Source organism: Geotrypetes seraphini, chromosome 3, assembly GCF_902459505.1.
Source record: "Geotrypetes seraphini chromosome 3, aGeoSer1.1, whole genome shotgun sequence".
NCBI classification, from domain to species: domain Eukaryota; kingdom Metazoa; phylum Chordata; class Amphibia; order Gymnophiona; family Dermophiidae; genus Geotrypetes; species Geotrypetes seraphini.
This window is the reverse complement of record NC_047086.1, coordinates 198809414-198835277: the sequence shown is the minus strand read 5'-3', so window position 1 is coordinate 198835277 and position 25864 is coordinate 198809414. Positions and strand designations below refer to the sequence as shown.

At 42.8% G+C, this 25864-nt stretch overlaps 1 protein-coding gene and 1 long non-coding RNA gene across 3 annotated transcripts in view; one reads left to right on the top strand and one right to left on the bottom strand.

The window, feature by feature from the left end:
• The window catches only part of LOC117357372, a 41624-nt gene extending 22723 nt beyond the window's left edge, over positions 1-18901 (top strand). Inside the window, exons 2-3 of the long non-coding RNA XR_004538791.1 lie at positions 5718-5951; positions 18398-18901. This is a non-coding gene — a long non-coding RNA (uncharacterized LOC117357372). The remainder of the gene's footprint in view (positions 1-5717; positions 5952-18397) is intronic.
• LOC117357371 (keratin, type II cytoskeletal 80-like) overlaps positions 3539-25864 on the bottom strand; it is a 56401-nt gene continuing 34075 nt past the window's right edge. The window contains exons 4-9 of one of the 2 annotated variants that reach the window (XM_033937839.1): positions 23080-23175; positions 18082-18246; positions 13642-13767; positions 8637-8857; positions 4478-4536; positions 3539-4383 (exon numbers count right to left, since the gene is read on the bottom strand). In XM_033937839.1, the coding sequence (XP_033793730.1) occupies positions 4259-4383; positions 4478-4536; positions 8637-8857; positions 13642-13767; positions 18082-18246; positions 23080-23175 (792 nt within the window). In that variant the 3' untranslated portion in view covers positions 3539-4258. The remainder of the gene's footprint in view (positions 4384-4477; positions 4537-8636; positions 8858-13641; positions 13768-18081; positions 18247-23079; positions 23176-25864) is intronic. The other variant, XM_033937840.1, reaches the window with a different exon arrangement.

Here is a 25864-nt window from a genome sequence, read left to right as displayed (position 1 = left end):
AACAAGTACATTGGAGGTGGTTGAACCGGCAGCCACGCTGAGGTGTAGGTCCCATTGCACAGTAGGGCGGGAGGTTACGGACCCGGCCGGCTGTGCATCCTCCTAGGTTGTGCACCCAGGGCGGTTCACCCCCCCTGCCCCCTCCTTGGTATGCCACTGGATAGGGACACTACCAAGTGTACTGTCACTTTAATTTGGCAGTGTCCATACTGCGTGCATACCACTGCCTGATGCTGGCGCTTTTTGTTTTCCATGGAGCTGAGAAACTGTGTCTTCAGTATTCTCTTCAACACATCAAACTTGGCTTCTCAGCTGCAGTATCTGCTGTCATTGAAACATCTATTGACCAGATGCTATTCAAATTGACCAGATTTCCTTCCTGATGTACATTCCATTCTCTGGAACCGGACACATGTCTCTTCCATCCATACTTGACTACATTCTCTACTTGTCCAACTCTGGTCTTAAAACTAAGTCAGTTTAAGTACATCTCAGTGCTATCAGTGCATTTTATTCTCTCTCTTGAAGAAACCTCTGTCTGTTCATCCCATGGTAGCCTGTTTCATAAAAGGGCTATTCCACATGAAACCATCTTTCAAGCCTCCACCTATTGCATGGGATATTAACGTGGCATTATCTGCTCTTATAAGGTCTCTCTTTGAGCTGCTTACATCTTGCTCTCTCAAACATCTCATTTGGAAAGTCGCTTTCCACATCTGCATGCTGTGAGTAAACTTCAAGCTCTTGTGTCAGATCCTCCCTACACAAGATTCTACCACGACAGAGTAGTATTTCACACTCATCCAAAATTCCTACCCAAGATCATCTCAGAATTTCACCCAACCGATCCATAGTTCTCCTTGTTTTCTTTCCAAAGCCGCATTTGCCATCTATAGAGACAACACAGTACATCTTGGACTGCAAACATGCTCTGGCATACTACCTAAAACACTAAACCTCATAGAGAACATCTATCTATTTACAATGTAAAACTAGCTATCCTCTTCATAACCTCTTATTTCATATTATGTCCTTCCCTCATTTATTGAATTACCTGTAAACTGTGTCGAGCTCTATCTTTTTGGAGATGATGCGGTATACAAACTTAAGGTTTAGTTTAGTTTAGAATCCTCTAAGATCTTTGCTTTAGGTCTTAATGGAGTTCCTATTTTCAAGAGAACCATATATACTTGGCTGGCAGACTGTATCTTCTTTGCGTATACTCAGACAGGCCATGTAACAACCCACAATGTCTGAGCTATGGCTGCTCCAGTAGCTCATTTCCACTCTGCATCCATTGAGGACATTTGCAAAGCAGCCACTTGTCCTAAATTCATGCCTTTATTTCACACTACTATTTGGAACAAAACTCCAAATGAGACAGTCGGTTTGGACAAGTACTTCTGCAGAATCTTTTTTACTTCCTCAGTGTCAGCCTTTCATCCAGCCCACTTGGTTTTTGCCAGGCTCAAGTTTACAGTATATATCCATTATCCTCATCGACAGGCATGATCCTAGCAGCTTGGGAGTCCCACATGTGAGAATATATTGCCTGCTTGTCCTTGGAACAGGTGTTCTCCAAGGATAGCAGGCATATATTCTCATAACCTGCCCACCTCCTCTGGTTGTCTTGTTAGTTTTGTTAGTGAACTGATGGTCCTGCAAGGTGACATCGGTCAGCAAGGCGGTATGTGTGCGGTATGGGCACTGTCAGAAAATTTACAATGACAGTGCACTTGGTAGTATCCATACCAGGTTCCATGGATGGAGTTATCCACATATGAGAATATATGCCTGCTGTCATTGGAGAACACCTACTACAGGAAAGTTTCTTTGCTTTATTGGATCAGTGCATAACTGAACTTTCTGCATACACAGGTATCCCTCCTTCAGACCTACGCTGAGAGAGGATGTCAGTGCAAACGACTTTTAAACAACTATTCTAAGTAAAAGTAGGTGAATTCGTACAAGCATAGCAGGTTCCCATCTTCCTCTCAGTTTTCATTCCCAGTCATTGATTAAACTGTGTAGTGAGAGACCCATTTTATCAGGGAATAGGGAAGTGATATAGTTTCACTGCATATTCTAGAATCTCTTCCAGAATGCTGGCATGGAAGGGAAAAGGGAGAGAAGGTCCTGCTGATATAGTTAAATGACTCAAGAAGACTTGAAAGATAGAGACAATAGAACAAATGAAGTCTCATCATTTCGTTATAACAGATTAGAACAGTGTTCTTCAACCACCGGTCCATGGACCAGTGCAGATCCACAGAAATTTCCTGCCGGTTCACAGGGCCGCACGTGTATCAGGCCCAAAACAGTGTTCTTCAACCGCCGGTCCACGGTGCGATCGATGCGGCGTTATCTTCGAGCCAGCTCCCTCTTCCTCACTGATTCAGTGCACAAAGCCACGGGCAGTGGCTCCTACGGGCATCCTGCGCCTGAACCGGAAGCCTTCTCTCTTGACGTTGTAACGTCAAATGAGGCTAGGGACGTGCAAGGTGCAATTAATACTATTATGGGGGTGGGGTCTGGGGTGGATATTGGGTAGAGATTGGCAGGGTCTGGCCCACGACTTAGCCCAGTGTTCTTCAACTGCCGGTCCACAAAATAATTTTTTTATTTCTGCCGGTCCATAGGTGTAAAAAGGTTGAAAAACACTGGATTAGAAGAATATCATGCCTCCATTGTTTTCTGTTGCTGTCCGTTTCTATTGAAATTTCCAACCTTTGTAAAATAAGCTTTGCCCTTTTCTGAAAACATTTAAAAGCCCCATTCCCAAAAGCCTAACAAGGCTTTTGTTTAATATTTTCTGCTTGGTCACTTTGTATATCTGATAATTGTTTTTACTGTTTTGTTGCCTTAGGATTTTTTAAATGTTTATTTTAAAGAAACCCAAATTAATTTTATTGTGAAAGGATTGCATAATGTCATAAGAACATAAGAACATAAGCAGTGCCTCTGCCGGTCAGACCATAGGTCCATCCTGCCCAGCAGTCCGCTCCCGCGGCAGCCCAAACAGGTCACGACCTGTCTGAATCACTAGAAGGGGCTCCCTTGCCACCTTGGTATCTCGTTTAAGTCCTGCCTTCCTATCGAAGTCCTAGCCCTCCAGTCTTGCGCATGCACGACCTGGTTGGTTTATACTCATTACCTGGTTAACATTCTATACTTGTGTTACATCCCAGCTCCTCCCTCAGTATCCCACGATCCCTTTATCCGTCAGGAATCCGTCCAATCCCTGTTTGAATCCCTGGACCGTACTCTGCTTGATCACTTCCTCTGGTAGTGCATTCCAAGTGTCCACGACCCTCTGGGTGAAAAAAAACTTCCTTGCATTTGTTTTGAACCTATCTCCCTTCAGTTTCTCAGAATGCCCCCTTGTATTTGCTGTCCCCTTTAGTCTGAAGAATCTGTCCCTATCCACCCTCTCTATGCCCCTCATGATCTTGAAGGTCTCTATCATGAGGGGCATAGAGAGGGTGGATAGGGACAGATTCTTCAGACTAAAGGGGACAGCAAATACAAGGGGGCATTCTGAGAAACTGAAGGGAGATAGGTTCAAAACAAATGTCATTATCTTATTGTTTTAGTCTGGGATGTTTTTGTGTTGTTTTATTGTTACCTGTCTAGAATGATGGTTAATACAGGCTAAACATTTTTTTTTTTATAAATATAAAAATATTGTTATGGAATATGCATGAAATTGCAGTTCTCAGTTTCTTCAGTCTATCAGTGGAGGTTATAAAACCAGCTAGCCCTGTGTGGCCACATGTTTCCGCTGCTTGTTCATAATTTTAAAATCTTTTGGCAAGAGCTTTCAGTCAATTAATTTATGTTCATAGTGGAATCTTTATTATTATTGTAACAATTCTGTAAAGTAATGAAAAGAGTTTGAAAGAAAACCTGGCCTATACTTTGCTTCATAACCTAGGAGGTGGGTTGGATAATACTGGCAAAATATAATGAGTCTTTCTCAGCGGATACATTTACATTGAAAAAAAAATGTTGATCCCAAGATACAAGATAATTGAGATATCACATACAGGATGCCATCTATTTAATTTACCAGATGACTCCATGCCACATAGGACAAGCTAATCCAGTTTTACCATATTGCATGTAGAAATATGTAGCTCCTGCGTTGCATAGGGAAATCAGAATTACATCTCATTCATGCAAGAACTAAATGACCAGGAGTCACCTAATAATCCTAACTCCAGGGGTTGGAGAGTTAGTAACCAGGGCACTGTTTGAACTACTTAGAATGCACTTGTGTGTGGTGCTCTACAGCTGTAATTAAGAGGCTCTTAGGACGAGTTTTCCTTTCTGGTTGTGGATTTGGTCTTCCTGCCCACTCGGAGGCATGTCCTTTCTGCAGTGCTGCAAATGGAAAGACATATTTTTTAAGATGATGGAAGGCAGCTTTATCAATTAAAGAAAAAGGAAAAAATACTTGGTTTCTGAACACACTTACAGCGACTTGGCCCAGTCTGGACACTGATGATTGCAGCAGTGGGAAGTGGAACCTGCATCCTGTGGAAAGAGGGAGGGTGTCAAAAGCACCATGACCAGGATTCTGTTTTCTTTTCAAGGTTTTCCTTTCTAGATATCTGTAATATCTGTCTTGCCATACACTTCCCTACCCAAAGTGGGAAGGTCAACTAGTCAGCATTTCATTTCTATATCTACATTTGTATGCTCTTCTCTTAGGGGACAGTTACCTACCTATGTGGGCTAGCATTAAGACATGCTATTATATTATTAATTCATATTATTAGTAACTGAGTGTCACTGAATTAAATGGGACCATTTCTAAAATAGCACAAATTAGTGATAAAATAATCCCTCTTAATGGTTGCCCAGATTGATAACTTCCCACCTTATTCTGCTGATAGTGTGACTTCTTGCATAGGGAGTCAAGGGATTTTCCTCTGCACTCTGCAGAGGAGAGGTTTACATTTAAATTTATATCTGGTTTTAGCTTAAGCAATACATGTAAAATATGCTTGACTAATGATACTCTTCACTGGCTAATAGAGGTACCAAGTCATAATACCTCATCATGAACCTAAGTGTTCGGGGGCAAAATAATTCTCCAAAAATGGAAAGGTATAGGATGAAACTTGGCATTTGGGAAATACCAATAAAAGACTCATTAGGTTTGAAAATAAGCAAAATCACAGTGGGGGTTCTAGAGAAATGAGTTCCCCTCCCCCACCCTCAAAAAATAATAATGTAGGTCCAGTTTCTGTCAGCTGATTTATTCACCAATCACTTTTTCTCTCTTACACACAAAATTTCTATTTGGCCTCAGAAACACCACTCCGCCCATAGAAAATACTTTGTATGTGGGAATCTTTATGTGTTGGTATCCTCACCGGCTGTTTAATTTATATTATATTGGTAACTTCTTATATTTCTTATCCAACTTGTTCAAGGAATTAATTCTTGCATATTCTCCCCCATAGCTTAGGGTAAATCAAATACTTATTCTTCCACTTATCTTGTTTATGTATGACTTGGGAGGGCTGGATCCAGATAGATAGGCAGGGGTCAGCTTGCATAGATAATATTTTATGATTCTTTGCATTGTACAACTTATCTGTATCTTGCCTTGTTAACATTTATATTTGTATTACATTTATATTTTATTAAATCAATAAAAATCTTTGAACTGATAAATATAACATTCTTACTTTGCAAATTTTTTCCAGTGGCCTTCAATCTTTTCTATTTGGATACTTACAATATTCCCCCAAGAGAACTCTCCGGTCTTCATCTTGCCGTATTTAAAGAAGGACACAGTACTACTCAAAAGAGTCCAGAGAAGAGCGACTAAAATGGTTAAGGAGCTGGAGGAGTTGCCATACAGTGAGAGATTAGAGAAACTGGACCTCTTCTCTCTTGAAAAGAGGAGACTGAGAGGGGACATGATTGAAACGTTCAAGGTAATGAAGGGAATAGACTTAGTAGATAAAGACAGGTTGTTCACCCTCTCCAAGGTAGAGAGAACAAGAGGGCACTCTCTAAAGTTAAAAGGGGATAGATTCCGTACAAACGTAAGGAAGTTCTTCTTCACCCAGAGAGTGGTGGAAAACTGAAACGCTCTTCCGGAGGCTGTTATAGGGGAAACACCCTCCAGGGATTTAAGACAAAGTTAGACGAGTTCCTGCTGAATCAGAACGTATGCTGGTAAGGCTAGACTCAGTTAGGGCACTGGTCTTTGACCTAAGGGCCGCCGCGGGAGCGGACTGCTGGGCTGATGGACCACTGGTCTGATCCAGCAGCGGCAATTCTTATGTTCTTATAACTGTTCCTTCCTTTAGGCAGTTATTTTTGGATGTGCATGGAAATTCTTCTTAGTCATGGCTCCTACTCTCTGGAATTCTCTCCCTCTATATCTATGTACTAAAAGTTTTTTCTTAACATTTAAAGCTCAATTAAAAGCTTATTATTTTTCACAGGCTTACAATATATAGCATTCTTTCTTGTTTATCTTGATAGAGATTATTTGAAATGATTACTTTACCCTAATTTTCCTTGTTTTTACCCTGCCCTTTTTGTTTAACATTGTAACCTTTCCTTATCGTTTTGACCTATATGTTTGTCTTGTTAGTGATGTTACTGTTAATTTATAGTTTTTCTGTGTTTGTCACTCCTTCTCCTTTGTTTTTATTGTAAACTGCTTAGATTTTAATCATAGTTTTATATTGGGGGTATATCAAATAAATTGAACTTGAACTCTGGTCACAGCAAGGGAGGTAATGAGCCCTGCGCTTTGGAAAGTGAGGTAGTGGGAGATGAAAAACAAAGACAACCCCAAAATAGAAAAGCAGTTCCAATAGCTGTAGCATACAAACACTAATTCAGAGAAGCATATTAATTATGGAATTGCACTTTTCAAACAGTCCTCCCCTATCATCTCAGACCTCTCCTGATCAAAGAGACACAGAGAACCATCACAGACATAAGCATATATACGAACATACTCATTCACCCTTAAACACACGCAATCATTCATGTATACATATTCAAGCATGCACAGATGCATACAGATATACATGTACTGAAATGCACATACAAATAAACATAGTCATACCAGCCCACAAAGATTCACACACACATATAATAAACAGAAATAATACCCACATGAAAAACAGAGATGCACAGGCACAAACAACAAAAAATAATATGCTCAAAACATACATTAAAAACAGATATGGAAACATGATGCACATGCATAGTCATCTACATGCAAAGTGCTTCCATCGCATGACATCACTTTTGTCAGTATTTAAAAGTCACAGTGGAATAAATAGTGTACCTGTAGTGCTTTTCTCCACCAGATTCATATCATACAATGTTGCTTGAGATTAAATGCTGTTTGTGATATAAAATGGTCTCAAGCAACTTCACTGGCTCCCCACTGAGGTCCGCCCTCTCTTCAAATTTGGCAGCTTCATATACAAGGCTCTCCAGGCCTTCTACTGTGCTACATGATGAAGGTGTTTGAATTTGCTACCCCCACCTGCTCTTTGTGCAATAACTCCATGTTTTCTTTTCCCTCCTTGCAAGGGAAATCACAGAAAACATAGGTGTCAAAACTGTTATCCTTCCAGGCAGCCCGTTTAAGCCAGCAGCCGATTCCCATTATATTGTCCTCCTCCTTATACATGCACTTCAAATGTAACCTAAAAACCCATTGGTACAATAAGTTCTTGATAGGACATTGATCTTTGTATCCGTACACTTCTCCAATTCTCCCTTTAGATAATTCTGTTAACCACATCAAATTACCAAGTGTTTAGCAGTATATAAATAAAATTTTATGTTATGTTATGGAGGAGAATTTTGGATTTATTACCTTTTTAGTAGTATTTCATCTCAAAGTGAGTTACATTCATAAGTCGTGTGGTTAGAACAGTAGACTAAACACTGGGAAAGCCAAGGTTTAAATCCTGTTTCTATCACTCAGTGGTGTAGCGAGGGTAGGAGGTGCCCGGGATAGTGATGCGGCCCACATGCCCTCCTCTCTGTCCCCATGCCACATTGCACCCTCTCTTCACACCCCCGTACCTCTTTAAATCTTTACCAGCACAAGCAGTTTCTCCAACCTACTGCTCGCGCTAGCTTTGGCTTTCCCTCTGATGTCACTTCCTGGGCCCGCGACCTGGAAGTGATTTCAGAGGAAGCCAGGCTGACGTGAGCAGCATGCCAGAGTAGTTGCTCATGCTGGTGGATTCAAAAAGGTACAGGGGCAGGGAACGGAGGGTGCGAGCATGGCATGGGGGAGGGGGCAGAGAGGTGCTAGTGCCCCCACCAAGATGGTATCCGGTATAGTCTGCTTCCCATTTACTACACTACTGCTTAATACCAGCTGTGATCCCGATACCATAAGCCTTTTTTGCAACTATACTGGGAATCCTATGTTTGTATCTGAAGTAGTGAATATATATATATATATATACGATCTATCTATCTATCTATCTATCTATATAAATTAATTATATTCAGATACAAACATAGGATTCCCAGAATAGTTGCAAATAAAGGCTGGAAGCCCAAAGGAGCAGGAGAAAGAAACAAACATTTAAATATTTCCATCCATGAATGATATGAGTACTCTGTCCCACCTGCTCTCTTCACCCTCCAGCAGTTTCCTGTAAGTGACAATCTCCATGTCCAATGACAGCTTGATAGCCATCAGTTCCTGGTGCTTCCGGATCTGGCATGCCATTTCCTGCCTGGCCTTCTGCAGGGCAGAGTCTAGTTCTGCTAGTTTGACCTCTGCATCTTTGGTGGCACTGTCACCATCTTCTTTGGCCTTTTTAATAGCATTGTCTAAGTGGATACTCTGCACCAACCAATAAAAAAGAAAACTCTGCATTAACTGGAAGACATAATTAATACAGCTAAGGATGCAGACAGCATAGGGCTGTGGTGTACGAAGGACTGCTGAAAAGTTCACAGCCCAACCAAGAAGAGAATGATGTGGAGCTATGAAACTTACAAATTATTCCACATTTTTCTTGACACTTTACAATGAAATGAAACAAAAAGTGTAAAAAAAAAAGTGTGGAATAACTTGTAAGTTTCATTGCTCCACATCATTTTCTTCCTGGTTGGGCTGAGAACTTTTCAGTGAACTTTTCAGCGGCTCCTCATAAAGTAGGTAAGGCTTTTGTACTTGAATGCAATATTATACATTTCAGACAAACACACTTCTCCCTCCATATTCGCTGTGCTAAGGGATTAACAGAACTGCAAATACAGAAAAAATGCAAATAACTTTTTCATATGTTATTTGCTGTTTTCTATTCAAAACCATCGTGAATATGGTGACACCATGAATAACATGTTGGGAGACCTGGCCTGTTCCTGAAGAGGAGAGGCAAAACACGGTGAAGAATGTGCTGGGACATTCTTCACGCGATTTCTCTATGCAAGCTGATGTAATTTGGGGGGAGGAGCCAGCAAGCTGAAAACCATAAATATTCAAAACCGCGATTGCTGAAACTGCGAACACGGAGGGAGAAGTATAATTAAATAGAATATATTCTTTTTCTCAGGATTCAAACATATGCGTAGTGGACATATCATTTTTTGTTTTGGAAAGATATTCACTAATACATATATAGGGCTAGATTTAATAAAGTGTACTATTACATTAGAATGCTCTAACATTGTAAGTGTATATTACAAGAATATTATAATGCCTTTGTATTGCTCCATGATGCTACCTGAGATATCCTTGTAAATGTGTAGTTACTCATTCTGAGATAAGATATGGTGTTTTTGTGCCTCAACAGTTATCTAATTTATTGCTGGTAAGCAGGGGTCCCCAACCCCCGGTCCATGGCCCACTAGCAGGCCGCAGCCATCTGACAGCTGGGCTGTGAGAGATCGCCTTTTGCAACATCTATCCATCCCTCGTTCCCATCCAGCACAGCAGAACCCCACTTATCGTGAGGCCGACATACCTCTGTTCTGAAAAGCAGCAGTGGTGGTAGCACTGAATAGGCTGCTTTGCTGTCTTCCCCGGGGCCTTCCCTCTGCTGTTGCATCACTGATGACATCATTAGTGATGTGGCGGCAGAGGGAAGACCCTGGCGGGGAAGGCAGCGAAGCAGCCTGTTCAGTGTTGCTGCCACTGCTGATGTTCAGAATGGAGGTATGTGGGGGCCTCGCGGTCAGAGGGTCATCGGGGTTCTGCTGCACATGGAGCATGGGAGGGAGAGGTGGAAAGGTGCTGCACAGGGAGATAGGTTGATGGGGTCTTGCTGCATGGGGATATGGAAGGAAGAGATGGAAAGATGTCTGAAGATGTCATCAGTGATGTGGGGGCAGAGAGAAGGCCTCGGCAGGGAAGGCAGCAAAACAGCCTGTTCAGTGCTGTAGCTGCTGCTGTTCGGAACAGAGCTATGTCGGCCTCGTGGTGGGAGGATCGGTGGAGTTCTGCTTTTCGGGATGGAAAGATGTTGCGCAAGGGGATCTCTTGTGGCCCGGCGTGTCACTGTCTTCCATCGTCCCTAGATGGGATCGTCTGGTTCCAGGAAAACAAACTCAGGGCTCCCACTGATTCTGTATTATGGTAAATTGTATAATTTCTATTATGATATTATAACTTAATAATAATAGAAATGTAATGTACATTGTGTATAAAACTGGCCTATGCCCCCCCCCAAATCCCCCCCCTTACCGGTCCCTGGAAAAATTTGCTTCTATAAAAGCAGTCCTTGGTTTCAAAAAGGTTGGGGACCACTGTGGTAAAGGACAAGTGGTAACTAGTACACTATGAGAATTGATTTAGTTTTGCTCTAGGAATTTTTCCAGACCTGCTTCAATCTCCATCTTTATTTTTCCTTAAAATTATTATCAGTTTATATTATAGTTCTGCCTTTCTTTTAGCTCCTGCTCCTAAGATTGGACTAATAGCTACAATGTAGGGATTTATTTTCCTTGATTATTATAAACTGGAAGAACACGATGGTTCTTAGAAATCTACATTGTATAATTTCTGTTTACTGATTTCTCATTGTAAAATGAAAATTGCATAAATTAAAAAAAAAAAAAAATTAACGCTTGAACACTAACTGCTACCCATTTTGCAGGCGGGAGAGTTCATGCAAATCCATGTGCTAACCTGTAGCTGTGCTAACTAATTTGTGTAGGAATACTCACTCTTCCCCCCTCCCAAAAAATTATTAGCGCACACATTTGGCAGTTACCACAAGATGCCTGAGTGTGTATGTAGTATGCCGTTTTTAGCTGTGTTAATGCAGCTTAGTTTAAATGCCCTGCAGTTATTAACATGGGCTACCATTAAGATGAGTTATTTTACCACGAACTTGTACAATTTTAGCACAAGTTCCATTTTAAGCAATAAGACCTAGTTACTAATATGCAGAGTTAACAGAAAATAACATATCCTAAAGGTAGCTCATGATGATATCTTCCCCCCTTAATTGGATAATGCCATTTTTCAATCATCAATTTCTAATTGGGATGGTATGATTCTAAATCAACTAGTGTGTGTTAAAATGTCACTTCCTGCCCTTTGCTCTAATCTCTATACTATAACAAGAAGGGGGAACCTGTATTTTGTCATTTCTTGGGTTCTGCACCCCTCCCACCCCTTGCTATGGCACAAAGGAGATTTTCTGTGTCCCTGTCACTTCCTAGGCTCTGCAGACTAGTGCTGCCTGATTCACGATTCAAATTGATTCACCGATTCATTTCGGGTGAATCGGTTCGAATCTATTCAAAAAAAAAAAAAAAATTGGCCTCTCGATTCGGTGACTGACCCTCTCCCCTCACCCCTTAAAACATGATCGGCAGTGCTGCCTCTTTCTGGTCGACCGCTGTCACTCCTGCTTTAGAGGGCGAGGGGGGGGGGTCAGTCGGGAAGTGCTGCGGTGTCCGGCTTCCCCCCTGGCCTCCCGTACATCCCTTTACCTAATTCCAGCAGGGAGCAGCCTGCAGAAAGGATCGTGGGTACTTTAGCGATCCTTGCAGGTTGCCATAGGCCTCAGGAGCTGTCTTCCCTCTGCCGCATCAGAGGAGGGGCAAGACCACGGGAGAGGGACGACAGCTCCTATGGCAACCTGCCTATGGCAACCTGCAAAGATCACTAAAGTACCCACGATCTTTTCTGCAGGCTGCTCCCTGCTGGAATTAGGTAAATGGATGCGTGGGAGGTCAGGGAGGAACATGCAGGCCTTCCGGAGGGGATGACAAGCCTTCGGGGGGAGGTACAGTCCTTCGGGGGGGAATGCAGTCCTTCGGGGGGACAGGCCTTCAGGGTTGGGGTGCAGGCCTTCAGGGGTGGTGGTACAGGCCTTCAGGGGGGGTGCAGTCCTTCGGGGGGGGGACAGACCTTCAGGGGTGGGGTGAAGGCCTTCAGGTGTGCTGGTATAGGCTTATAGGAGGGTGCAGTCCTTCAGGGGGGACAGACCTTCAGGGGAGGGGGGCCCTGGTGTAGAAGTACACGGAGGGAGGGAAGGAAGGGGGGGTTCAAAGAGACATGCATATGCCGGACTTTAGGGGGGAAGAAATAATGGGTCTAAAAACAAAGGAGAGGGAGAGAGATGATGGACAATGGGATTTAGGGAGGGAAGGAACAGAAAGGGAGAGAAGTTGGACACAAGGGATGGTGTGGAGGGGGGATAAAGATACTGGATAGGAGAGTAGTTGGGAAAAGAAAGGGAGATATGGTGGACCCTGGGGTGGTGGGGAAGGAGGGAGAGATGCTGGATGAAAGGGTAGTTGAGAAAAGGTGGATCTGTGGATGGAGACGAAAAAAAGGAAAGATGCCAGACTTCCAGGGGAGGCAAGGGAAACGGAAGGGGAGGACAGAGAGAAGATGGATGATTAGTATGGAGAAAGAGAGAAAGAAGGAGACCCTGGCAAGCAAGTTATCAGAAGACAACAAGAGCTGGGGACCAACAAGATTTGAATAATGACCAGACAACAAAAGGTAGAAAAATAATTTTATTTTCTGTTTTGTGATTACAATATGTCAGATTTGAAATGTGTATCCTTCCAGAGCTGGTGTTAGACCGCAAATGTGAGCTAGGATTTAACAGAGAGAGGAAAAGTATTTTTTATTTGTTATTTTGTTTACACCACAGCGCCAGTGTGGTTAGGAGAAGGCAAAGGGGTGAAGAGGCTATAAAATAAACCCACCAGGATGTTTGAAAAAAACACCCAATTGGGCAGGAAAATCGAATCGAATCAAAAAATTGATTCAATAGGCTAAAGCGAATCGAATCAAATCTTTTTTTCTTGAATCGGGCAGCACTACTGCAGACTTCACTTGTTGCTATACTATAGAACTAGAGGAGGATCCCCTGTATCCCTATTACCTCACAGACTCTGCTTTATCATGCAGCCCTATATTTTACCAATAAAGGGGATCCCCCGAGCCCCTATCACCTCTAATTTAAGGGTATCAACCACATTATTCATACAAGATGCAAAATAATGCATTCAGAGGAAATGAAATTCTTATGAAACAAAACTGGAAGAGAATATGTCCAATAGTAGCAAAAGGAGGTATTTCATCACCGGTTGCAAAGAACAGCTTCCTAGGGTATGCTTTAAACTCTCCCCAGTGACGAAGCACGATTCTGGGCTCACCTGATCCTGTATGGCCAAAATCTCTGACCTCAACTTCTGGATATTCATGTTGCGGTCTGTGATATCACTCCGGCTCTTGATAAGATCATTTCCACATTTCCCGGCCCTTGCTGCCCTTTCATTCAGCTGATAGAGGAGAATTCAGGAAACATCAGTATTCTTATAGCAAATAGCACATAGTTCTAGAATTTATGTTGGTTTTGCAGAAAAAAATCTTCTCAGCAGGTAGTGATCATTATTTTTGGATCAATATGCAAAAATATACAAAGATGAACTTTTAAATAGTACGAGAACCCTTTCATTAGACACATATGGTTGGCCTGTCTAAACCAGGGGTGGCCAGTTGAGGCAGTGCATGCAAATAGATCTTATGCATATTCATTGAGGAAATCCTGAAAACCTGATTGGTTGCAGCTCTCAAAGACCAAAGTTGCTCACCTCTGGTCTAAATAGTATGTGTCATCCCAAATCAACTGGCATAGTAAATGGCCCAAAAATCTATATCAGTAACAACAGAGGGCCTGATGTACAAAGCTCGACAACTTGGTAAAAAAATACCAGGTTGGGAGCAATTTTAATCTACTTGGTGATGCTCAGCACAATAGCATGCAAATTATATATATAAAGGGTAAGCAACTGTGCCAGGTACATGCTCAGAAGAGCAAATCGGTAGGCAAAGCTCCTCTCCCTGTCCCTTGCTCACAAATCCTTCTCTCCTGCCTGAGAACAGCTGAGCTGGAAGTTGACACCCCCCCCAACATCAGCCAACACCCCCGTACCTTCCGATGCAAAATCAGCAGGAGGGAAGCCCACTCCTTCCCACTGACAGGGCTGCCTTTTCAGAATAATGGCCCTTCCCCCACCTAATGCATCTTGGGATGCATTGGGAGGGGCCTAAGACCCTCCCAGCTGGCTGCACAGCTCATGTGGCCCTCCCCAGAAGTTAGTGCAGGCTCGGTGCTGTGGCAAGCTTCAATAGTACATGGGAATATCTCAAAGCATGGGGCAGAATATATGTAAGAGGGCTGATGGTTTCCTCTTGCTCCTCTAACATTTGTCCTCTGGTGCTGCTCCCGCATGGCACCCTAAATAGAAGCCTGATTTGTTCAATTGTACCGATAATGCTGGCTGTTGTGGCCTTTATTCAGCATCCCAAACAACTCTGAATAGAAATTTTTTATGCATGAATATGCCCAACTATCTATGCACCTTAACTTTCTTTCCAACCTCAAAACTTCCCAGGCACCTACACTTGGTCTAATTTTGACCCCCCCCCCCCCCCCAACCTTATCCACTCTCTCTATCAACCTCTCGCCAACATTTTGCCTGATTGATCTGTTACTAGCTTCATGGATAAAATCCTCTTCCCATGATCTTCTCCTGTTCATTTTTTCTATAATTGAAGAAAGCCTATCACTAGGCATTTTCCCTTCTGAAAGGAAAAAGGCAATCATAGGGAAGGAAGGAGTGGCCTAGTGGTTAGAGCTGCAGCCTTAGTACCTTGAGGTTGTAGATTCAAGCTCCATGCTGTTCCTTGTGACTCTGGGCAAGTCACTTAATCCTCCATTGCCCCAGGTACGTTAGATAAATTGTGAGCCCACCGGGACAGATAGGGACAAATGACTGAGTGCTAGGTGCTCAAAAATTCACGTTAAAAACTGATGGGTCACTGTTGCAGCCATTATTATAGTAATTTTAAAAAGCTAGTCATTCTCCAAAAATGCTTGTGCAAATGAGGCTGGCAGAGTGTAGCGAAGATTCACTAAATTTGCATGTGCCCATCGCTGGTGATAGCGATGGGCACATGTGCAGAATAATCACACACACACAAAAACAACAACAACGAATCAAGCCACAGAAGTCAAGCAACACCCCCCCCCCCCCCCCCCGGCAGCGGGAGATATGCCCTGGCCCTCCTGCCGCCAAGCAACTCCCCCATGACCCCCCTCCCGGCAGCAGGAGAGAAATCCACTCTCTGCCGCCAAGCAATGCCCCCCTGACACACACCTCTGCAGTGGGAGAGACGCCCACTTTTATCCTGCCAACAAGCAATGCACCCCTTCACACCCCACCACCCCCCCGTCAGCGGGAGAGATGCCCACTCCCTCCCACCACCAAGCAACATCCCCATGACACCCTCCTGGCAGCGGGAGAGATACCCACTCTCTCCTGCCACCAAGCAACACACCTCTGACACCCCCTCCCAGCAGCAGAAGGGATACCCAATCACTTCTGCCGCCACCCCCGTGCCTCTGATGTCCCCCTGTCTCCTCTCCCTTACCTTACTTACAATGGCTGGCCAAAGAGATGCCTACTCCCTCCAAGCAGCAGGCCCGTCCCGTCCCTTCAAAATGGCGGACCTTCCCCTCCCCGGTGCATCCTGGGATGCATCAGGGAGGGGCCTAAGGATCTGACTGGCCCACATTGTTTAAATCCCTTCCTATGGGAGGGGCCTTAGGTGTCTGAGAATCTAAACCTTACTTTCCTTTCAGTGCCTGAGCCAATCAGCGCTCAGGCACTGATCAGAAAGTAAGGCAACAACAGCTTAGACCTGTCAGCAAATTTTGACCACAAATGTGGCACAACGAGGTTAGAGAATCACTCGGCAATTATAGAGAAGCGCTCGGAGTGATCATTTTAATATTCATGGCCTCATCGTACTACATTTACATGGCAGTATTGGAGACTGCTAGAAAACTTGGAAAAGACCTCGGTAAACTGTTTTTATAATCCACCACTAAAATACATGCACGCTCATCCGTCTGGAACCGGTTTAGTGAGCATGTTAAAGGCAGATTTTAGTTTTGAGAATCTGCCCGAGTACCCGACTATAAACCACTTAGACAATTAAGAGGCAGTATATAAATAACTAAAATAAATAAATAACTCCACTGCCATCCACCTATCAACCAGTTTCTAATCTCAATTTCATCTACAAAATCCTTCAACAACTCACATCTTACATTGGTTAATTCTGCATCCAAGTCAAGCAGGTTTCCATACGTCATAAATTACCACCCTTGTAAATGATTTTCATGCTACCCTGGATGCCAATAAAATTTCTTTACTCATATCATTAGACTTGTCAGCCTCCTTTGACTTGGTGGATCACGATCTACTCCTTGCTCGGCTTGCTAATATAGGAATTGCTGGTAGGGTCTGAGCCTGGTTTTCGTCATTTCTATCTGGACATTCATATAATAACTTCCATCAAAACAAACTCAAAGAGTCATAACCTTGTTTACTTCTCTCTCCGTCACTTTTTAACATTTTCATTGTTCACCATCCTTGTCCTACCACACTATACTATACACCATATTTACCACACTAAGTTTACTACACTATGTCCACCATGCTATGATCTCTCATGCCATGGTTGCTACACGTTTGCTATTCCATGTCTTCCATGCTTTGTTCATCATGCACGCTTGCCTTACTATTTTTGTCATGTTGTGTCATACTATGTTAGCCATGCTATGTCTCACCATACCATGTTTTGTCATATTATGTTTTTACCATGCTTTGTTAACTATGTTTTGTCATCTCTGTCAGACAATGTTTACCATGCTATCTTTTATCATACTATGTCTGAGAATGTGGCACAGTGGTTAGAGCTGTAGCCTCAGCACCCTGAGGTTGTGGATTCAAGCCCACGCTGCTCCTTGTGACCCTGGACGGGTCACTTGATCCTCCATTACTCCAGGTACATTAGATAGATTGTGAGCCCACTGGGACAGACAGAGAAAAATGCTTGAGTACCAGAATAAATTAATGTATACTTCCCCCTCCATATTCGCGGGGGTTAGGGGCAGAGCCGGCCCGCGAATAATATTCAGGCCGGTTCTGCCCTTATCTCTGACTTTCCATGGCTATTTTTAGCCCTGTAAGCCCCCCATTAAGCCTTACCTGGTGGTCTAGCGGATTTTCAGGCAGGAGTGATCTTCCCATGCTCCTGCCCCGTGCAGATCGCTCACAGGAAATGGCTGTCTTGAGCTCCCATAGTCTCTCGAGCCATTTCCTGTTTGCGATATGCACAGAGCAGGAGCAAGGGAAGATCGCTCCTGCCTGAAAACCCGCTAGACCACCAGGTAAGACTTAAAGGGGGGGGGGCTTGCAGAGCTAAAAAAAAGCCTGAAAATTTAAAATTTATTTTTTGGTCAAAAATTGCGAATAACCGAATCCGTAGATACAGAATTCGCGAATATGGAGGGGGAAGTGTAAACTGTTCTGAGCTCCCCTGGGAGAACAGTATAGAAAATTGAATAAATAAATAAACTTACAGATGGACGTGTTCAGCCTGAAAATGTCTAGCTCAAAACCAGAAAGTTAGACAGTTTTCTGGTTTGATTGTGCTAGATGTTGGATTGAGAATTTTTGGACAAAATGTTTCAAAATGGATTTAGACATTTTATTGAAAATGCCCCTCCACATTACTGTTACCTTTGCTTTACACAGAGCTTCAGCTTCCTCTCTACTTTTGGCAGTGATGGCCTCATACCGCTTCTTCACATCTTTCACAATGCTCTCAAAATCCACAGTACATCTGCTGTCCATCGCCACAACAACTGAAATGTCATTGATATTGCTCTTCAGGTCTTTCATTTCCTAAAATTGTAAGAACAGCAGAGATGAATTAAAAAAAAAAAAAAAGTACCAAGCCTATAATTTGGTGTGATTGTATGTGTTGGTAGACTTGGATCATTGGTTTGTGTGCTGTGTGTTGGCTCATCTGTATTTGTCTCTGTTTCATTCTTAGTGGCCAGCCTCAATAACCACTTGATTGAACTTCCTTGTGACACTGACTTTCATGAAAAGGCAGAAAAAGAATAATCTGTGGTCAGAGGAAAGGACATTTTCAGGGAAGGTGCTGATCAATACAGCAGAATAAAACAAGCCGTGTTGGTTGGAACTACAGTAATGTTATATTTGCAACCTCTCTACTTGCTGGATTATCAAAGCAGATGGAACCAAGTCTGAATGTGCAAAAATGTCTACTAGAAAGAGACTAACACCAAGTCTGATCACTCAGCTCTTGGGCAAAAATTTAAGTCTGTAAAATTCACTAGATGGGTATTGCCTGGATTTCTCTTTCTTTCCAATGCTTCTTCCTTGTGTGAGCTTCTTTCTGATTGATTCCCTGTGCAATGAGCTATGTAATGTAATGTAATTTATTTCTTATATACCGCTAAACTCCGTTAGGATTCTAAGCGGTTTACAGAAAATAGACAATAGTGTGCATTAAAATTATAAGTAATATAGGTTTACAGAGAAATATAATTAAAGGATACAATAAAAATAAGATAAATAAATAAAGAATAGGTACTTAGAAATTCCCTTACTGTCCCGAAGGCTCACAATCTAACTGAAGTACCTGGAAAAATAACAATTAGTTGAGTAATAAAAGTAAGAAATAGAAATAGAAGAAAAAAATAAGAAAATAAACATTCTAACAAGACTACATTGATCTAAGGACTTTGAAAGGTAGAAAAGAAGAGAGATAGGAATAGCTGCAGAAAGGAGGAACCGTTGAGCAATAGAATTTTGGAGAAATTTAAATGTTAAAAATAAAACAAAACAAGGGGCAAATCAATGAATGAAATTAACAATAAAACATAAACTGGAAAAAAAAGTGAAAATATAAATCAGAACAGTCGGATTAAAGTCCAGATTGAGATGACTTCACTGCTAGGCCGCCAAATTTCACCAGGTATCATCCGATCCGTGCCAACACACCGGAAGCCCCAGATCCAGTGGTTGTCTCTTTGCACCTCTCTCTTTATAGGGATTGAATTCAAAGACATTTCCAGGCATTTAAACTAGAAGGTGGGGGTGGTGTATGTACGAAGGACAATTATAGAGACCACCCCCGGCAAAAGAAAAGATGTGATAGTAGTAAAGGCTGCAACATAAGCAATATCAGCAACTCATTTCTTAGTATTGCAACGGAAAGTGAAACGACACAAAAATCCATACGAAAAAGGAGATTATTGCTGAAAAATAGCTGGAAAGCGATGACCACAAATGCTCGCAGTCTAAGCAACAAAGTTCATGATCTGCAAGCCCTGATATTAGAGGCAGATCTAGATATTGTTGCTATCACAGAGACATGGTTCAGTGAATCACATGGATGGGATGCAAACATACCGGGATATAATCTTTTTAGGAAGGACAGAGATGGTCATAAAGGTGGAGGAGTAGCTCTCTATGTAAAGATCAATATCCAAGCGACCGAAATGCAAGGGACCTGGGGAGAGGAAGAAGCGATATGGATTGCTCTGAAAAGAGAAGATGGAACTTCTATCTACGTGGGTGTAGTCTACAGACCTCCGACTCAATCGCAGCAAATTGATAAGGATCTGATTGTGGATATCCAAAAGTTTGGAAGGAAAGAGGAGGTTCTGCTGTTGGGAGATTTCAACCTGCCGGATGCGGACTGGAATGTTCCATCTGCGGAAACGGAAAGAAGTAGGGAGATTGTGGATGCCTTTCAAGAGGCTCTGCTCAGACAAATGGTGACGGAACCCACAAGGGAAAAAGCGATATTGGATCTGGTCCTCACAAATGGAGAGAGTATCTCTAATGTTCGAGTGGGTGCTCACCTGGGTAGTAGCGATCATCAAACGGTTTGGTTTGATATAACGGCTAAAGTGGAGAGCGGCCGCATGATACTTAAAGTCCTAGATTTCAAACGTATGGACTTTAATGCAATGGGAAAGTACCTGAAGAAAGAGCTGTTAGGATGGGAGGACATAAGAGAAGTGGAAAGACAGTGGTCTAAGCTGAAAGGAGTGATAAAAATGGCTACGGACCTTTATGTGAAGAAAATCAATAAAAACAAAAGAAAAAGGAAGCCGATATGGTTCTCCAACCTAGTGGCTGAGAAAATAAAGGCGAAAGAGTTGGCGTTCATGAAATATAAAAAAACCCAAGAAGAGGAGAGCAGAAAAGACTACAGGATGAAACTGAAAGAAGCCAAGAGAGAGATACGTTTGGCGAAGGCACAGGCGGAAGAACAAATGGCTAAAAATGTAAAAAAGGGAGATAAAAATTTTTTCAGATATATTAGTGAAAGGAGGAAGATAAAAAATGGAATTGCTAGGCTAAAAGATGCTGGGAACAAATATGTGGAGAGTGATGAGGAGAAAGCAAATGTGCTAAACAAATACTTCTGTTCTGTGTTCACAGAAGAAAATCCTGGAGAAGGACCGAGATTGTCCGGCAAAGTTACACGAGAAAATGGAGTAGATTCTGCGCCGTTCACGGAGGAGGGTGTTTATGAGCAACTTGAAAAACTGAAGGTGGACAAAGCGATGGGACCAGACGGGATCCATCCCAGGATACTAAGGGAACTCAGAGAGGTTCTGGCGAGTCCTATTAAAGACTTGTTCAACAAATCTCTGGAGACGGGAGTGATTCCTGGGGATTGGAGGAGAGCGGATGTGGTCCCTATTCATAAAAGTGGTCACAGGGATGAAGCAGGAAACTACAGGCCGGTGAGCCTCACTTCAGTTGTTGGAAAAATAATGGAAGTGTTGCTGAAAGAAAGGATAGTGTATTTCCTTGAATCTAATGGGTTACAGGATCCGAGGCAACATGGCTTTACAAAAGGTAAATCGTGCCAAACGAACCTGATTGAATTTTTTGATTGGGTGACCAGAGAGCTGGATCGAGGACATATGCTAGATGTAATTTATTTGGATTTCAGCAAAGCCTTTGATACAGTTCCTCATAGGAGGCTGTTGAACAAACTTGAAGGGCTGAAGTTAGGACCCAAAGTGGTGAACTGGGTCAGAAACTGGCTGTCGGACAGACGCCAGAGGGTGGTGGTTAATGGAAGTCGCTCGAAGGAAGGAAAGGTGACTAGTGGAGTCCCTCAGGGTTCGGTGCTGGGGCCAATCCTGTTCAATATGTATGTAAGTGACATTGCTGAAGGGTTAGAAGGAAAAGTGTGCCTTTTTGCAGATGATACCAAGATTTGTAACAGAGTAGACACCGAAGAGGGAGTGGAAAATATGAAAAAGGATCTGCAAAAGTTAGAGGAATGGTCTAATGCCTGGCAACTAAAATTCAATGCAAAGAAATGCAGAGTAATGCATTTGGGGATTAATAATAGGAAGGAACCGTATATGCTGGGAGGAGAGAAGCTGATATGCACGGACGGGGAGAGGGACCTTGGGGTGATAGTGTCCGAAGATCTAAAGGCGAAAAAACAGTGTGACAAGGCAGTGGCTGCTGCCAGAAGGATTCTGGGCTGTATAAAGAGAGGCGTAGTCAGTAGAAGAAAGAAGGTGTTGATGCCCCTGTACAGGTCATTGGTGAGGCCCCACTTGGAGTATTGTGTTCAGTTTTGGAGACCGTATCTGGCGAAAGACGTAAGAAGACTTGAGGCGGTCCAGAGGAGGGCGACGAAAATGATAGGAGGCTTGCACCAGAAGACATATGAGGAGAGACTGGAAGCCCTGAATATGTATACCCTAGAGGAAAGGAGAGACAGGGGAGATATGATTCAGACGTTCAAATACTTAAAGGGTATTAACGTAGAACAAAATCTTTTCCAGAGAAAGGAAAATGGTAAAACCAGAGGACATAATTTGAGGTTGAGGGGTGGTAGATTCAGGGGTAATGTTAGGAAATTCTACTTTACGGAGAGGGTGGTGGATGCCTGGAATGCGCTCCCGAGAGAGGTGGTGGAGAGTAAAACTGTGACTGAGTTCAAAGAAGCGTGGGATGAACACAGAAGATTTAGAATCAGAAAATAATATTAAAGATTGAACTAGGCCAGTTACTGGGCAGACTTGTACGGTCTGTGTCTGTGTATGGCCGTTTGGAGGAGGATGGGCAGGGGAGGGCTTCAATGGCTGGGAGGGTGTAGATGGGCTGGAGTAAGTCTTAACAGAGATTTCGGCAGTTGGAACCCAAGCACAGTACCGGGTAAAGCTTTGGATTCTCGCCCAGAAATAGCTAAGAAGAAAAAAAAAAAAAAAAAAAAAATTTTAAATTGAATCAGGTTGGGCAGACTGGATGGACCATTCGGGTCTTTATCTGCTGTCATCTACTATGTTACTATGTTACTATGTAAAATCTGGTAACCCCACCATAATCCTTTCACCCCTGGGGCTTGATGCCTCAAAAATTGGCTGTGGCTGCATGCCCCCTATTCCACACACAGTCCCCAAGCTTGCTTGGGGTCCTGATGTCTAGAGGGGAGAGGGAACAACGCACGAGCGTTCCTGCCTCATGGCTGCTGGGATACAAAATGGCTGCTGAGACCTCTAGTCTCACAATATTACCACTAGAAGTCAGGCTTCTGTAAATGAGCCAAATATATGAAAGACTATATGGAAATCTGACTCCTAACAGTAATATTGTTGGTAAATACAAATGAGAGAGCAAAGACTGCAGCAGTCATACATCCAGATAGTAGTAGGGGATCCTTACCTCTTCATAGATGGATTTCATTAATTGGATTGTGCTCTTGACCTCGTCCACTTGTATTTCCAGATGTGTTTTGTCCAGGGATACTGAATCTAGATCCTTTAACATAAAGAATACAGATCAATACTATAATTCCTGATAAGCATTTTAGATGCTGCTGAGCATTTCCCTCTAGTACCCACAAAAAGGATTACCAACAAGCACTGTATCATAAGAGAGAGGGTTAGTGAGTCCTGATTTTAACCCCCCCTCCCCCATTGCATCTATGCATTTCTAGATCCAGTCCCCTCAATATTTAAACATTGTGATTGGCATTGCTTTAAAACACTGATTGGTCATAAATGCATTTTGCGATATTGGTTACAGAAAGATTTGCCTAGTTATTGGCATTGGAGGAATCAATTTCATCGTTTAATTTTATTTGAGGTTTGGTAGGTTCGTAAATTTCTTAGAAGAACTTGGTTATTTTTGAAAATTTGGGACCCCTATATATAAAAATTATCCTCTAGATCAAGAAGTATGATTCTTACATTGACATTTTGGAATTGTTCTTTGCATTTTTAATAATTGGTCATTGATGTCACCTTTCATTCTAGGGTTGGGGTGGGAATAGGGGGATGATAGTAATATTTGTGGAGTTATTTGAATTGTATTTTGTTTAATTCATTTATTACAATGTTATAATTAAAAATAATGGGGGGGGAGAGGTGAATAGGGGGAAAGGGAAGGGGGAAGGAAATAGGGGGAGGGTATTGAGAGATGTAATGGGTAATTTGGACATATATTTTGAAGAAATGAAAGACATTTGATGGAAATTAATATGGTGAATTTAAATGTAATGACTATTTTATTGTATTATATTATAGTATATTTACTGGATTTCTTCAATAAAATGTTATAAATTAAAACACTGAATGTGACATTTATTCCCGGATATTCAGCAATGGGCCGTAACTAGATAACAGTACTGAATATCTGGGTATAAAATGGCCTCAAATTAGTTGTCCCAATTTGTCCAAATAGTTATATGGGTACTGGTTCTATATCAGTGATACCTGAATAAGTTCTGACTCTGCCTTGGCTCCATCCTGGACCTCCTTGGCGCTAGCTGGATAGTGCCAGGGTGATCACCAAGGACGCCCGGTCTCAGAAGCCATCTAAGTAGCTTTTGAGAATCACACATGGGCATCCTATACAGAATCATGCCTAAGCCCGCCTAAAAGAACTGATTCGCTAACCGATGTCCATGTTACTTGGGTTGCCGCTGAGCTTATTGCGGCAAGGGATCTCCCTGCTGCAATATGTTTAGTGGCAACCTACCCCACCCCCCACAAAGACTACTGGCAGGAGGGATGCCCAATCCCTTCTGCCAGAACTCCCCTGAACATTGCACAGCATGAGAGGGGTCTAGGGGATCTTGCCAATCAGAATCTTAGGCTACTCTCAGTACATCCTAGAATACACTGGGAGATGAGCCTAAGATTACGGTTGGCCCAGGTACCTAAGGCCCCTCCTACAGGAGTAGCACTTCTCCTCACCAGGAACAGCACTTCCCATCTCTCTTCCGCCACCAAGATGTATCTTGGAGCAGGCCAAACAGCTGCTCCCTGCAGTCTGGGGTTCCATCCACTGCCCATCTGTGGGATCCATCTCTGCAGCTCTTACATACTTCGGGCTGCCAGAAGCTTTCCCTCTGCTACTGCTTCCTTTTGCCTGTCCCCTCATAGGTGGGAAGCATTACTTCTCATCCTGCCCCCATCCTCACTCTCTTTCCCTGAATCTCTGTTCTTATGCAGTCTCTCCCTATTTCTCTCTCTTCTCCCACACTCTCTTATTCAATCTCTCTCTTTCATCCTTGCACTGTTTTTTCACTCCACAGTAGTCCCACTCTCCTTTCATCCTCACTAGTCCTAACTCCTTGACCATCCAGTCAGTCACCCTCTCCTTTATCTCCTAGGTATCCCCTTGTCTTACAAGCAGGCGTGATGTACTCCCCCTGTCAGCTACTACCACCCCCAAGGAGCTCTCATCAGGTTTAAGCCGTGTAATGCCTGAACTCTATATAATACATGTAGGTGAGGAAGAGCTGTTTCTTTGGTATTGGTGACTACAAGTAATACAAGCTTTAAAAACATTGCAGGCACACAATCCCTAGCCAAAAGGTGTTACTTTTAGGCACCATAGTGGCCTGGTGTCTGGGATATGTCAAGCCCTTCCTTAATTAATTAATTAATTAATAAAATTTCTATACCGTTTTATTCCAAAACAGTTTACAATAAATTAATGCATGTGAAATATATTTGCATACCTTAGAATCAGTGCAAGCACATTTATCTCATGTATATTCATCAGGAATTTATCTCATGCATATTCATCAGGAATATTCTAGAAATCTGACTTACTGTGGGGGAGGGAAGGGGGTGTCTGAGGACTGTTTGACCACTACTGCATCAAGCCAGTACTTCTCAGACCTGATCTGGTGGGCACTAACCAATCAGATATACAGAATATTTCATGAAACTCATGAATATGCATGAGACTGATTTCCATACACTACCTCCATTGCATGTAAATTTATCTCATTGTGGATATCCTGAAAATCCAATTCCCCCAATGAGTAGGATTGCCAGATTTTACATTTGTAAAATCTGGACCCCCTAGACCCGCCCCTAGGTCTGTCCATCCCCGCCTCATTAAGTCCCAGTACTGCCCCTAATCCCACCCTAGCCATGCCCCCGCTGCTTGCTCTGGTCAGGCAGGAGGGCATCCACACATGTGCAGATGCCCT